The 16,393-nt window shown below is 40.3% G+C and overlaps 1 protein-coding gene across 2 annotated transcripts in view; it reads left to right on the forward strand.

The window, feature by feature from the left end:
• The window catches only part of PDE4D (phosphodiesterase 4D), a gene marked incomplete at both ends in the record, with an annotated part of 482,189 nt that overhangs the window by 93,298 nt on the left and 372,498 nt on the right, over nucleotides 1–16,393 (forward strand). The window contains one exon of one of the 2 annotated variants that reach the window (XM_079548412.1): nucleotides 212–606. The exons of the other annotated variant lie outside the window; for it this stretch is intronic. Coding sequence (XP_079404538.1) covers nucleotides 212–606 — 395 coding nt within the window. Of the gene's footprint in view, nucleotides 1–211; nucleotides 607–16,393 lie in introns of those variants that run through there. 2 annotated transcript variants of the gene reach the window in all.

A 16,393-nucleotide genomic window follows, 5' to 3' on the forward strand; every position in this document is an offset into this window, starting at 1 on the left:
AGCGGGAAGCCAGCCCCCTCTCCTCTCCCCTCCTCTCCTCCTCCTCTCCTCCCCGCCTCCCTCCTCGGGCCAGGAGCTCTCGGCGGCCCGCGCCGCTCCCACTCGCAGGCGAGGGGCGGCGCGGCAGGAGCTGTCCAACTTTTCAGCACAGTTCCACCGGCGCTGCCCGAGGAAGCGGCCGTCGCCGCCCCGGCCCGACCCGGCCGTCAGCATGGAGGGAGAGCGCGGTGTAGGCAGCGGCTGCTCCTCGATGCCCGGCGGCAGCGACGGCGCCGGCGGCAGCGACGGCGCCGGCGGCAGCGTTAGCCTCCAAGCCCCCAAGCATCTGTGGCGGCACGAGCAGCACTACCCGCCGCAGCTGCGGCAGCACCACTTCCTCCAGCACCAGCCGCCCCCCGGCCCGCCGCCGCCGCCGCCGCCGCCGCCCGCCTCGCGGGGCCGCTGCCTGGCCGGGGCTCGCGTCAGGCACCGCGGCTACTCGGACACCGAGCGGTACCTCTACTGCCGAGCCATGGACCGCGCTTCCTACGCCGTGGAGACCGGACACCGGCCCGGCCTGAAGAAATCGCGGATGTCCTGGCCCTCCTCCTTCCAGGGGCTCAGACGGTACGAGAGGGCTCGTCCGTGCGTGCGCGGGGGGCGGCAGCGGGGACCGCTCTCCCGCCCGCCATGGCCGCTGCCCCGAGAACAGCGCTGGGCGGCGGGAGGGGAGGGAAAGGACGCGGCGCGGCGGCGGGGCCCGGGGCTCCGGGATGCCAGGTCCGTCGGCACGTCGCGCCGCACACACCCGTCCGCGGGTGGAAGAGCCAACGCTGAGCACGTGGGCGGGAGCGCGGCCGCGTCGGTGCCGGCGCGGAGCCCCGAGCGGAGCTCTCCGCCGCGCTCCGCCCCGGCCCCGCTCCGCTGCCCGCGGCTCTTGGCGCTGCCCGCGCTCCCCGGGAGGATGCCGGGTGGGAAAGGAGGAATGCGTGTGCTGCTCAGGCGAAGTTGAAATAATTGAGCGCTCTGGGAGGTGGGAGGCAGTCTGGCAAATCCAGGGTTAGGGTCTTGCTACTTTGAATGGGCTTAGATGAGAAAATAGGCTAATGGTTTCGTAGCCAAAGGGAGGAGTCCGTCATTTAGTAGTCTATTGTTCCCTGTTAAATGAGCTGTAGATATATTTTGCAGTGTGAGGCTCACCAATGCCTATTTTGCCCTTGATGGCTATCACAGACATCTCTTCTAAAAACAAATTCTCTGTCACAGTCAGTAGGACATTGTATTTGATCGATCAATTCATTATTCTGCCTTCATTTCCAGTAGCTGGAACCACTTCCTTTTCGTGGAAAGCCACAGGCTTCTGTTTGAATATTAAGCGGATATTGTGAATAAAAGATTTTTGCTGAGAATGGTGGGCAGAATGGCAGTACTTAATGCTCACCCTCTAGATTTTTGATTCCCTGGATAATCAGTTTTTTACAGTATGATATGCTCGATGAATAAATAATAGAATCCTTTATGCATGAAGATTGCTTTGTGTGTTTCTGTGGTGCACACTGTGTTCTTTACTATGGAGCTTTGGCCATAAATCTCAGCGAGACATACCTGAATATTCTCTGGCACGACTGCTCTATTTCTACCCAATGTTTGCCTCGTTTCCACTTTGACTATAATTGAGAAATAAAAACAGATTCAGGAATTCTAAATTAAAGCTGTACATCAGCAGTCATTAAAATGTCTTTCAATACCTTTGGCTTTCAAGCAGCCACTCTGTGGCTACACCTCTATATCACTTGTGTGAACTCATGCTTGTCCAAAGTTAATGACGTTATTTTTTTCACAGTGTAGGATTTGAAAGAACAAGTCATATGCTTCAAAATGAACAAATACTCAGTTTAGTGCTCTTTTCAATATATTGTTATTTCTTTCGCAGGAAAAAAGGAAAAAAAAACCGAAACAAAACAAGAAAAACCCAACCACTATGCATCTGGGGCTTTCAGTCTTTAAGACTGAATACATTTCTCTTTTCTGAATGTGAAGAAGTTACGTTTTTGTAAATTGTAATGGTTGGTTTAGTACACTCAGTCTTTTCTCCATGACTGATGAGTTACTGAGGGGATGACAAGTCATGGTGGCAAGAGTACACATATCTTCTTCTTTTTTTTGGGGGGGGTGGGGGGGGTTTGGGGGTCATTTTAAAAAAAATGAAGTTACAATTTCTATGATAACTGTTCAAATAGGAATTAAAAATTCCACAAACAGTTTTTTGTTTGTTTGTTTTTGGTTTTTGTGGGTTTTTTTTCAGTTTTAAAATCTTTTCTTCCTTTAAAACGTGCAGTCATGCTGCTTTGACAAGGCAAGCTGCATTAAAATTGAGGGGGGAAGTGGTTTTTATTTTCATTTTAAGGGATTGGCAAAAATGCTTCAAGTAGGCTTCTGCTTTAGAAGTAATCAAGCAAAGTGGAGTAAAGAAGCTTAGTAAATTTGACTGTTCCATGGCTTTCTTAGAAAAAATAAATTCTTGTAGTTAAACTTTCCGAATGTAACGATGAGCTATAATATGGAAACACAAGTGAACTGTGACAAATTGCTTTATGAATATATTCACGGAATTTCAGAAAAAGCCTAGCATTTCCAAGACTTTCATTTCAAGTTTTGGGTCAATTGCTTTTTCACGAAAAGCAAAGCGAAGTATATTCTTAGTATTCTTCTAAAACAAATAGCTTGCAAAAAATCCCAGTACTTTTGAAAAAGACACCAATTGTTATTGAAGCTGTTCAGTTCCTTTATCATTATAAGATTTCTATTATTCCTGTCTTACTCATGAGAAGAACCATTCCTTGATAGATTCCCTTGGATTTATTATGGTCCAGGCTGATACATTTGTTTTACAGAAATTTTCACGTTATTCTCATTTAGAGGGAGTGGGAAAAATGGTGTGCAGAGCTGTAAAGGAAACATATTGTGAAGATGGTGTATAAAATTACTGGCTCAGATATGAAAAAATGATACCAAAACTACTTTTTTTTCTTTTTTTATTTTTTTTTAAATTTTCTCGCAAGAGATCATCATTCTTAAAACCCCAGTTAAAACCACCAAGACACACCTGAGAAAACAGTACACAGCTTCGAAGCTTCTTCTGTCTTAAGTTTTATAGAAAACTTTAAAATATCTAAAATGCATCAGTTTTTTGGAAAAGAAATGGGGACGAAGAATGGCATATGTTAAGATGAGGTTAAAACAGAATAGTACATCTTTAATATCAAGGCTAAAAAGAGTTAACATGAAAAAAAATCAACCACCAGAAATTCTAAATGGCATCAAAGAGTTGAAAGACATGATGCCTTTGCAATTCAGAAAATTAGGTACTGTTCTGAATATTTGAATATTTCCTTTGGCCCCGTATAATCATCCCAATAATTTTTACACGGTTTATTTAGTAGAGTTGTATTTCTTTCATAGAATGTAACAGTGCATTACATAGAATAGTGTATCATCATAATTGACTGATGTATTTTTCCCAGAGTCTAGATTATTCCTTCTTTTTCGAAACCACAGAGTGCTTTGAACTGACATACGTGAGAGTTACAAGAAAGAGAAAAGAACGAAGAAGATACGTGTGAGCATGTTGGATCTTTTTTTTTTTTGCCATTTGTTTATTATGTGCTCTTGGGCAAGTCAATTAACCTGTCTGTTTTCTCATATATAAAGTATGAACTGAAAAGAGTCATTATGGATTTCTGTTAAAATTATATTTTTAGGTCAAAAAATTAAAGATACCATGTATCAGTGGTTAGGATTATTGAGATTGGAAAATAAAGACATCAGCTCAGATATTTGTCCAACTGGTGATAAAAAAAATACTCTATATAACAAATTGAGCTGATATTCTGGTTATTTTTAAAATTTCAAGTATCTCTATTTGCTTCTCACATGTCTATCATTATTTCATGGTCTGTGTTCAGAGTTTAGCTGTCTTTAAAATAAAATAAAAAAAAAAACCTAGTATTTTTAAAGGCTATTAGTCATATGTCAATTTAATCATCTTGCCATATCATCTTGCTGTGTTCTATTTTTCACTACTGAAATTTCAACCAGGAAAAAATAGAGAAGAAATACCGTAGATCTTCGTTCCACTCACTACTCAAGGAATTCCCCAAGATTTCCTTAAAATACATCCTAATTTCTTAGACCTGCATCTTCTTTTCTGTCAGATTTCCCAGAACATTATTTCTTTACAGTAGATCTCCTGTAAATTTTATCTGAAGTGATTTACAGGTCTAAGTTTCTTCATGAAACCAAGCTTTCATCTGTACTTATACATAGGCAATTGCACAACAGTGAGGCAAAATTTGCCTTTGCAATCCAGAAATCATGGTACTTGTTCCCTAATTGTGTCTATTTTATATATAAAGTATAGAACTGTCAAATCTTTTCAGCTGGAAGGGATCTGCAATGAACAGGGACACCTACTACTAGATCAGGTTTCTTAGAGTCATGTCCATCCTGACTTCGAGTGTCTGCAGGGACAGGGCTTCCACCACCTTTCTGGGCAACCTGTTCACCACTCTTACTGTAAATAAACTGCTTTCTTATATCCATTATCCTTATCTAAATCTCCCCTCTTTTAGTTTGAAACCATTCCCTTTTTTACTTACACAATAGATCCTTTAGCAGTCTGTCTCCTTCTTTCTTACAGCCCGCCTTAGATACGGAAAGTCCATTCTCAGGTGGCCTTCTCTTCTCCAGGCTGAACAACCCCAATTCTCTCAGCTGGGCAGATGTTCCATGCCTTGGATCATTTTTGTGACCCTACTCTGAACTCAAACAGGTGTGCAAACTCTGTGCTCCAACAGGTCTGTGTCTCTCCTATACTTAGGGCTGGACATCTGGATGCAGATCTTCTTCTTTGCCCTGCTGGCCATGCTTCTTTTTATGCAGCACCTAAGCAGCCATTAGAAATTCTTCAGTCAAGGAAAACTCTTTCCTTTGCCTTTTCCTTTCTTGTAAAGCACTAGGTCTAACCAAGTAGTAGCCACTGTTGCACAGCTTACGTAAGATCTCCTAAGTACCATTTTTTTTCTTTATGCCTTTCCATAAAGAGTCAAGAAACCAAAAGAGCATCCAGCATTGAAGGCAATGTAATAGTATTTTGCTGGTACAGAGACTTTATTCTCTACTAAGAAAAGATAGGAGATTTATCACATTGTTTATTGACTTTCTGAAATCTGAGATGCTGTATAATGCTATTCTCCTTTAGCCAGTTAACTGCTTAGTTTCTACAAATACACGACCTGGAAAAATAATGGTACCTTTGAAAAGCATAGCAAAAATCTATTGTGTGCGCCAATACAATACACCCTTCTTTCCAGTCTAAAAATCATTCTGTTCTCCATCTAGACTAGAAAAGCTGCTCTTGATGTATTATGTCCTATCTACTTCCACAGAACCCAAGGAAAAGGGAGATAAATGTTTTCAGACTTATAAATAGTAGAAATTACTCTGAGTTTAGTAGCAGTTGCTAATTAAGAATTTTGTTGTTTACTTGTCTGGCAGCTTATTATTGCTTTGTTTACTACTTAGTGGTACTGGCATCAAGATGTTATAATAATTGGCATATGCTAACCTCTCTAAGATAAAAATAACTTTTGCAACTTAGTAAACATTGTTGAATTAATGTTCTTTATGAATTATCTGTAAAGATAAAGTAAATAAGAAACTCATATTTTTAATGTTTTATGTAAGTGACTATAAGGACCTTATTTTCATTTGTGTTTCAAGATGCTCATATCTTCAGATTATTAGAGGTTTGTGATTTGTACATCCTGAATAGCATTAATTCTCATGCTGTTGGAATTTATAAAAATATTAGCTTATAAAATTAATGTGTATGAATATACTTCTTTGAGTGTAAATTTTTCTACAAAAGCATGGTGCCAGTTCTCCAATTTATAGAATACAAAAACCTGTTAATTTAGCAAGTCAAGCCTGTCATAGTCAAACAGAGTCAAGACTTAAACACTTGTAATTGAAGACATACCTTAAAACTATAAACGTGTTTCTTAACAGGAGCTATATAATCAATTTTTTTCTTCTTCTTTATTTTTTTTAACAAGTTTTGACACAGGAATAGTATGTAAATATTAGTAGAAATATATGTCCAAGAAGTGATAATGGAATTGAAACATAAGGTGTTATGGTTTCAGCTGTGTGACAATCAGTCACACTCTGCTTGAGATGCCTGAGTGTATTGATGCAGGTTAACTTAGAAGGGTATTTTGCATATCATACCAGAAGAACTTTAGTGGATTTCATATCTAATATATCTTAAATTGAATCAAATCTTTTTCTTTTTTTTTTTTTTTTTTTTTCACAATATTCCTTTGATAAAGAAGATTTTGGAACTAGTAGATGATGGGAAAATCTGTGAGATTATGTTGATGTGCTAAAAATGTGAAATATGAGAGGAATGTATAAATCCAAAAGCAAGGCAAAACCATTTGACTGTTAAGTAGGTAGTCTTGGTGGGTAAGTTCAAAGACCGATTTTTTTGACAGTGAGTGTTTTATGAAGAAAGAAGTGTTAGATGGACCCCACTTAATATCCCCTTATGGACAGATTTGAAAGAAAGCTGGTATGTGCAGAGATGTGGAATGTCAGCTTTCCTTTGCAAGTTTAATCAGTATGAGGCATATTGCATCTCTAGAAAAGAAAAGCATTACTTTCTGAAAGAGTTTGTTCTTATAAGTGGGAATGTAGCTTATTTCTAATAATAAAGTTTATTTTATTTTTGGTAAAATGGAGGGTGCACCACCATATCTGGATTAAATTCTACCGGTGATTGAGAGAAAGTATATTTATTGATGCTTGCTTACAGTGCGTATTCCATTTTTGGTAATATATTAACCATTAATAGTTGGTAGGAAAATGTGTAGTTAAGATATCAAATTTAGTTGATGTTTATTTTGAATATGATGATCTTGTTATCTTAATGGCTTCCTTGATGAATAGAAGCTTTAAGCTATGAATAGCAAGAGTTACAGTGAGGGAAGCAGTACCTATTGATTACTCATAGCTTTGAAATATCCCACAGAATTACAGAATCATATGGATTGAAAGAGACCTCTGGAGATCATCTAGTCCAACCTGCTGCTAAAGCAGGCTCCCTAAAGCAGGTTACACATAAAGGCATCCAGATGGATTTTGAATATGTCCAGAGAAGAAGATTCCACAACCTCTCTGTGCAATTTGTTTCCACTATTGTTCATACTCAAAATGCATTTCATTTTTTTCTGTCCCCTCTCTTATGTCTTCCCAATGACGTAGTGCCTCCTGGTGTGATAGTTTAGTATGCTAAAATAGTGAGATGCACTTTAAACTGAAGAATGTGAAGGGTGGGGTCCAAAATGGCAGTGCTCACGCCATTGGAACTGACTGGGAAATAAGCCAGGCCAATCAAAGACTGACAGATGTTCCTTAGATCCCTCCCATGGTATGAGGTGCGTTAAGCAATGGGAGATCTTCTTGTATTCCTTAGAGATTCTTGCATCCTCTGTTCCCTTTTCTTTTCTGAAGTGCCTGTATAATAACATGCAGCACAGAAAATAAACAGGAAGAATTAAGAAAGCTGTGTGTGGTTGCAAGACCATTATCTTGTTGCAGTCATAGACATGGTGGGACAGATTGAATGATTGGAACGCTGTCATAGAACCACAGAACCATAGTATATCCCAAGTTACAAGGGACCGCAAGGATCATGGAGTCCACTCCTGGCTCTACATGGCACCATCCAAAATCCAAACCCTATGTCTGAAAGCGGTGTCCAAGTATTCCTTGAACGCTGGCAGCTAGGGACAGTGCCCACTGCCCTGGGCAGCCTGTTCCAGGGCCCTACTGTGAGCTTTTCCCTACTGCCCACCCTGACCCTCACCAGAAAGCAAAGCTCAGCGCTGCCCGTCCTCTTCCTGTGAGCAGCTGCAGCTGCCATGACGCCTCCCCTCAGCTCCTATGCTCTGGGCTGAACGCACCATAGGAACTCAGTCTGCCCATAGTCATGGATGACTACCATGACAGGGAGCTGTTGGAGAGGGTCCAGAGGAGAGCCACAAAGATGATCAGGGGACTGGAGCACCTCCCGTACAAAGACAGGCTGAGGGAGCTGGGCTTGTTCAGCCTGGAGAAGAGAAGGCTGCGGGGTGACCTCATTGCAGCCTTTCAGTATCTAAAGGGAGCCTACGAAGTGGAGGGGAATCAACTCTTTGAAATGGTATATAACAGCAGGACAAGGGGAAATGGTTTTAAGTTGAGGGAGGGGAGATTTAGGTTGGATGTCAGGGGAAAGTTCTCTATGGAGAGAGTGGTGAGGTGCTGGAACAGGCTACCCAGAGAGGTTGTGGATGCCCCGTCCCTGTAGGTGTTCAAGACCAGATTGGATGAGGCTCTGGGCAGCCTCGTCTAGTATTAAATAGGGAAGTTGGTGGCCCTACATGACAGGAGGTTGTAGATCCATGATGATCCTTGTGGTTCCTTTCAATCCTGGCCATTCTGTGATTCTGTGATTCTGTGACTACATACTTTTTAGGAAGGACAGGTTTATGGAATGTATTGAGCTCACCTAGGAATGAATAATAAATGAGTGGAGAGCTTATGAGTGAAAATTAAGGAGCAAATTATTATGGCGACACCATTGTGAGTGTTTACTATGGGCTGCCTCATCAGGAAAAGGAAGTTGATGAGGCCTTCTGCAGACAGCTGAAAGTACTTTTTCATAGGCACTGTTTCTCATGGGGGACTTCTACCATCCTGATATTTGCTGGAAAAGCAAAGCAGCTAGGCACATGCAGTCCAGGAAGTTCCTGCTGTGCATTTAAGAAAACTTTCTGTTGCAAGTGGTAGAGGAGCGATTGAGGAGAGATGTGCTGCTGGACCTTGTTCTTACAAACAAAGAAAGGCTGGTTGGGAACATGAAGATTGGGAGCTACCTTGGATGCAGTAATGATGAAATAATGGAATTCAGGATCATACATGGAAGAAACAAGGAAGTAAGTGGGATTGCAACCCTGAACTTCAGGAGAACCAAATTTGACCTCTTCCAGGACCTACTTGGAGGCATCCCATGATTTAGAGCATTGGAAGGTAAGGAGGCACAAGAGAGTTTGTTGACATTCAAGCACCACTTCTTCCAAGCTCAAGATCGGTGCATCCCTAAGAGTAAGAATCAGTCAAAAGTGGCAGGACACCCATGTGGATGAGTAAGGAGCTAATGAGAAACCTCAAATGGAAAAAGTGAATGTGAAAAGGGGTCTAGCCAGAGCCTTTTTTGTTTCCTGGGAGGATTACTGGAAGATTGTCAGGGCCTACAAGGATGTTACAAGTGAGGCTAAGGCCCACTTGAAATTAGATCTGGTGAGGGAAGTCAATGACAATGAGAAAACCTTCTTTAAGTGTATCAGTGTAGCAAAAGGACGAATAAGGAAAATGTAGGCATTCTGATGAATGAGGTGAGTGGAGGACATTGAGAAGGCCTTCTTAGCTTCAGTCTTCACTGCAAAGATAACAGATAAGAGAGAGTCTGGGGAAAGGAAGACTTTCTTTTGGATGAGAAGAATCTGTTCAGAGACTGCCTAGGGACACAAATCCACGGGCTCTAATGAATGCACTCATGAGTGCTGAGAGAACTGGCAAAAGTGAATTGAAACTGCTCTCTATCATCTTTCAGAGGTTATGGAGAATGGGAGAGGTGCCCAAAAACTGGAGGAAAGCCCCTGTGACTGCAGTCTCCTAAAAGGGCAAGAAGGAGGACCTGGGAAATGACAGGGCAGTCAGTCTCACCTCCACGCATGGGAAGTTAATGGAACAGCTAATTCTGGATGTCATCTCCAATCAATTGGAAGACAAGGTTATCAGGTGTAGTCAGCATGGACTCACAAAGGGGAAATAATGTTTGACCAATCTGGTAGCTTTCCATGATGGAATGACTGTCTGGGAGATGAAACGAGGGCAGTGGCTCAGGGGAGAGTAGTACCTTACCTTCAACAAGGCTTTTTTGACATTGTCTCCTACAACGTTCTCATAGGTAAACTTAGAAAGTGTGGGATAGATGAGTGGACAGTGAGGTGGATTGAGAACTGGCTGATGGAAGAGCTTAGAGTGGTTCAGAGTCTAGTTGAGAAGACAGTATTGGGTCTGGTCTTGTTTAACATCTTCATGAGTGGCTTTGATGAAGGGATAGAGTGCTGATGGTACAAAGCTGAGAGGAGTGGCTGATATACCAGAAGTCTGTGCTGTAATTCAATAAGTCCTAGACTGGCTGGAGAATTAGGTGGAGAGGAATCTTATGAGATTCAGCAAGGGCAAGTGTAGAGTACTGCACCTAGGAGAAGTGATTGCATGCATCAGTACAGGTTAGGGGCTGATCTAGTGCAGACAAGCTCATCTGAGAAGGACCTAGGTGTTCTGGAAGACAATAGGCTGGCCACGAACCAGGAGCATGCCCTTGTGGCCAAACAGGCCAGTGATATCCTTATGCATTAAAAAGAACATGGCTAGCAGGTCAAAGGAGATGATCCTCCCCCTCTACCGTGCTCTTGGTGAGGCCACATCTGAAGTACTATGTCCAATTCCGGGCCTCTGAGTTCAAGAAAGATAGGAAACTGCTGCAGGGAGTCCAGTAGTGGGCTACAAAGATGGTTAAGGGCCTGAAGCATCTCCTGTATAAGGAAAGGCTGAGAGATCAGGGACTCCTCAACCTGGAGACAACTGAGAGGGGATCTTATTGATGCTTTCAAGAGTCCAAAGAGCAAGAATCAGGTGGATGGGATCAATGTCTTTTCAGTGGTGCCCAGTAACAGGCCAGGGGACACAAACAAAAGCACCTGCCAATTCAGGAAATTAGAATAGTCAGAAGAAAGTTGAGATGTGAGTGCAGTACTAGAACACATTTGAGCTTTAATTTCTGTTCCTTCTACTACTTTTCTGTGGTTTGGAATGGAGAGTGTTATGTGTTGTGGATGCCAGTAAGATGGGAGGTGAAAAAATGGGCCCTGAAACCCAATTATATTACTTCATTTTGCTGTTAACTCTACAACCTACTTCAAAAGGTTTTTTATTCCTTCTGAACCAGAGTCTTATATCATTTGATCTTCATCCCAGCCTTACAGAAGGAAGATTAATTAAAAACAAAAAACAAAACAACAACAACAAAAAAAACAAGTACAAAAATAACCAGCATCAATACAACATTAAAAACTATAAATCTGTGTGTAAATTGATATTTGCGTGTATACATAAACACACACCTTCAAAGACAACAAAAACCAGTCATCAAAGAAATCCAACTGCTGAATTTAGATTTAGGAAGTCAATTAATAATATAAGCTTATATTGGAAATGGAAAGCAGTTTGTTTCAGGAGAACATGAAGTACTACAGATTTTATGCTCAAGGGATCTGTTACTGCATGTGAACACCGTAAAGTTGCCCCCTTCAAAAGTCATGTTGAGATACAGGGAGAAAATTTTCAGTCAAATTTTGAAACAGAAGTCATTAGATGGATACCACTCAGTCATCACTACAGGTTATCACATCTGTGTTTTTGGAGGCAATTGGGTTCCCTTTTCTCCTACAGAAGCTGACTGTAAAAACTGCTGAAAGATCCACTGCTATGAAAATTAACTTTCAAGTTCTGGACACATTAAATCAGTAGATGAAACAGAAGCTACCTCCCATCCAATGACAGGATAATGTTAAAAAGGACTGGCACAGTCTTCAGGAACTAATGTTAATTTCATTTCCTTCTGCTCATTTATAAACATCAGATTATGAGCAAGTCACATTTCTCTATGCACTGATATTCCAGGGACTTTTAGGCACCCATTGTGTTTGTCAGAATAAAAACCTTATACACTTAAGACAGCTGTTTTGACATACGTACATTGTTTTTAAGCTTCCACGTATGTGAGGAGAAAAATGCTTCTGCAATATTTAACACTGTGGAAATTTCACTAATAATCCATTTTATTTTCATTGATTAACAGCAAATTAAAAATACTGTAACAGCAATTAGTGAGCTTATCACCTGAATTTCTGTTTACTTCTAATGCTGGTTACAAAAATACAAAAGAAACTGATAATTTTAACAAATAATAGCACTCCAGTGATGTTAAGAAATAAACAAATGTATTAGAGGTATAAAAATTGACTAAATCAAGATTTAGCGAATGACACCCATTAAATCTTCACTACAGGAGTCTTGTGAATCTCACCATATTTTGATCACTTTCTGATTAACTTCCTTCAGTCATTCCAGAAATTGGTTGGCTTTCTTTAGCAAATAAATAACTTTAAGAGTCATGCTTGCTGACTGACTTTCCAGTAACAGGAAAGGTGATCAGTAATTTTGATGTGTGACATGAAGTAGTTGTGAGAAAAGTGATCTTTCTTCCACTTCATACTGTGAGAAATGCTGTGTGTCATCATGAAGATATGAATGAATAAGCTGGTTTCCAGTATTGGTCTTTTAATTATTAGCAATGATCTTTGGATTAAGGGAGATTTCATCTTCACTGTCTATTTTGTTCATTGAAATACACTTTAATCTTTCAAAAACTATAAATTACATTCTGCAAAAAGTGAACATTTTGCATATCTTAAAATTTTTAGGAAAAATATCTTGTTTTTTAGTGTCTTAGAATCATAAATCTGGGAGAGATCTCAGGACAAAATCAGCTACACCAGTCACTTCTTTCATCTAGACTCTTTCATGTTTTGACCCGTACCTTTAAATATATAATACATCCAAAATTGATCAAAGCATTTCACTAACTATGAAATGTTAAGAGTGAAGTAGCATACATTAAGTGTTCTGCCAGTTAAGCTACTGTTTATTTATCCTTTCTTCTGACCACTGATTCAATATTCTGGCAATACTGAATCATAATCAGTTCCTAATGCTTTTCAAAAGAATTGCTGTCTAATTTGGTAACTTGCAGTTCTGCAGTTTTTCCCAGTTGTGTCTTCCTGCTAGTCTTATAATAATATTAAGACTGCCCTGAAAGTAATGCTTCCTATTTTATTATATTGGTCCACATTGTCAAAAGCAGATTTGATGGTATGGCAGTAGAGTTTGGATGTTCCTGCCAGTATTCCATTACATTTTGTTGCTGTCACAATGACAGATGGCAGCAGAGAGGCAGTCTGACAAAAGGGTGTCTGACGTGGAAGTGGGTATGAAGCAAAGGTGTGTCACTGAATTCCTCTATGCAGAAAAAATGGCACCCACTGACATTAATCGACTCTTGCTGAACATTTATGGAGAAGCGTCAGAAGATGTGAACACAGTGAGATGGTGGTGACATGCTTCAGCAATGGTGACAGCTACATGAAAGAAAAGCCACATTCCAAACAGCCATGCAGAGCTGTCACACTATGGAATGAAGAGTGCTTCAATCAGCTCACCCATGTGAATCAGAGAATTAAAAGCTTGGAGCAGCGTACGGAGCTGAATACCAGCTTCAATGCATTGGAAATGTTGGTGGCAACATCAGAGCTTGCACAGGTGAGTCCCACAGATGTTCATGCAGCAACAGAAAGAATATGTTATGCAACTCTGTAAGTACCTACTGAACCAAAAATATTAGGACTAAAGCAACAGTTTCCTGAATGAATCACTGCTAGTGGCAAGATACGATGTCTTCACTACCAGCCAGAATCTAAACAGTCCATTTAATGGCAACATATGAATTCCCCATTGAAAAAAAAGTTCTAGATGCGGTGCTCAGGTCACAAAGTGATGTGCACTGTCTTTTCAGATGGGAAAGGGGTGTTCTTTTTGGATTTCCTGGAACCCTGAGAAACTATCATCTTCAACCAGTATATTGTGACATTGATATCTGAAGTCTCAAACTTCCAGAGTCAGGCCTGAAAAGGAAACAACCTTTCTCCTGCAGCACTAGGACCCACACCAGTTTGAAGATCATATATCACTTTGCCATCTTGGCTGGGCTGTCTTACCAAACCTCTTGTGTAGTCTGGATCCGGTGCCTCTGACTTCCATCTGTTTGGACCCATAAAAGATGGACTGGGTGGGCAACATTTTCCTAACAGCGGTGCCATCATAGTAGCTGTGAAACACTGGGTCACCTCTGGTTGAATCAGGTTGAATCCTGCTGGTGCAGGATTTTAAGAGTGTGGCACACAGGCTCTTGCCTATTGCTGGCAAAAAATGTAGCTGAGAATTTGCTCTATCAAATAGTGTTATTTTATTCCTTGTATCTGTTGTAGTATTCATGGATTTAAAAAGCCATTACTTTTTGAGTAACCTACATGAGTAGATATCAAGTACATTGTTATGCTCACAAAGCATGAAGAATGAGTATTATCGTAGGAAGCACTATTAGACTGCTAAATCTTTTGATGGCATATTTTCATTGTACAAACAGATAGAGGAAAAGTTTGTGACTTGATAGTTCTACTGAATTAACAAGTAAACATCAATGCTTTAGTAGTGTGTTAGTGTAAATAATAAAAAGAGTACATAGTGTTGTCTTTCAGTGGCAGATGAACACTCAAAGAAATCAAGGCAAAGAAGTAACTTAAAGTGCCTTTTTTCTTGGCATGAACTACATAGAAAACAATTAAATTATTCATTGTAAAATTATTATGTCTGTTAAATAATGCAGCAATATAGAGTAATCCATGTAAGTGGAAACAACTGACTAAACTTTACCTGGATCACACTCAGAAGCAGAAACATGTCAGCAAAGTTTCAGTTGTAAACTTTTTCTGTACCCTTATCCAGAATGTGCATTAAATCTTTTCTGATATATTTAACTTTAATGACTCTAAACGTGATTGAAAAATTAATAACTGGATCCAGGAAGAATGGAATGCAAGGTTGTAATAGGAGGAAAATATTCTGATCTGAAAAATATACTTTTAATTTGTTTTAGGAAAACTGAATGCCCAAAATAGGAATTTTAACATTTGACTTTACTTTCATGTAAAGTATATTTCAAAATATATCCACATTTCATAGGGTTAATGAATCTTAAAGTGTGGTGATTTGAAACTCAAGAAAAAAATCTTTGGTGTGAACTGGCAGTGAAAAAATTGAAAGAATAGATAAATATTAAATGAGTACAGAAACTTAAAAAAGGAGTAGACCGAAACCTAAACACATCTGTTTTCTGCACTTCCAACCATATAATATTTTTCATTGATTCATAAGTGGAAAATTAGCTGAGAAATTATATGTAAGTATATGTCAATTAGTATCAATTCACTAACTTAATCACACTGATTTTTGCTTTATATACCTCACCTTTAAGATCATGCATTATTACCAGACACCATATAGTGAAATGCATCTGCTTCTGCCTCTGTCTCTACTTCCAGGAACAATATATATCAATCTAATTGCAGTCTAAATTTTGTTGAACTTCATCTTCTTAGACTTTGCAACAGGAAGTTGTTAAGGCCAAAAGATCCCAGAGTACTGCTCTTTGAACAAGCTTATCTATATTCTTATTTTATTGAAAAAGAAAAACCATCGTTTTAGTAATAAAACGATTTTTGGCTTAACGTGTGAGCCTTAATATTGCTCAAATTCTCACCAAAAGAAAGAAAAATGAAAGAGTTGTGTGCAGTATATGGTTCACAGAATCACAGAATCACAGAATGGCCAGGGTTGGAAGGGACCTCAAGGATCATGAGTCTCCAACCCCCCTGCCACATGCAGAGCCACCAACCTCCACGTTTAATGCTAAACCAGGCTGCCCAAGGCCCCATCCAACCTGGCCTTGAACACCTGCAAGGACGGGGCATCCACAGCCTCTCTGGGCAGCCTGTTCCAGCACCTCACCGCTCTCTGGGTAAAGAATTTCCCCCTGATGTCTGACCTAAATCTCCCCTCCCTCAACTTAAAACCATTTCCCCTCATTCTACACATATCAACCCTTTCAAAGAGTTGATTCCCCTCCCCTCTGTAGGCTCCCTTTAGGTATTGAAAGGAAGCAATGAGGTCACCCCGCAGCCTTCTTATCAGGTTCCAACAGTCCCAAGAATTTTCAACCATATAAGTTAATTTAGAAATGAAACTGAGTGCTTTTTCAAGATGGTGCATGGTGGAGTCATTACCATCATTAATAGTGTAGTATGATTGGCTGAACACAGGTTTGGTACACAGAGTACCAGTTTACACCCATTCTTGCTATATCTCAATTATCCTGAAAGATGAATCTTCTCCTAAGACTTCTAGATTTTTGTTCCAGTTTTTCCTTGAAAACACCTGTGAGGTTATTAGTTTAAGTGCAATAAATACAGAGAAAATCAGTAAGGAATATTTCAAGACAAACCTCCTCATCTTTACAAATTTTGGATGAATTCTGAGCCTCTGGATACTTTAGTAAGTGCTTACT

This window comes from Tetrao urogallus (genome assembly GCF_951394365.1).
Source record: "Tetrao urogallus genome assembly, chromosome: Z".
Lineage (NCBI taxonomy): Eukaryota > Metazoa > Chordata > Aves > Galliformes > Phasianidae > Tetrao > Tetrao urogallus.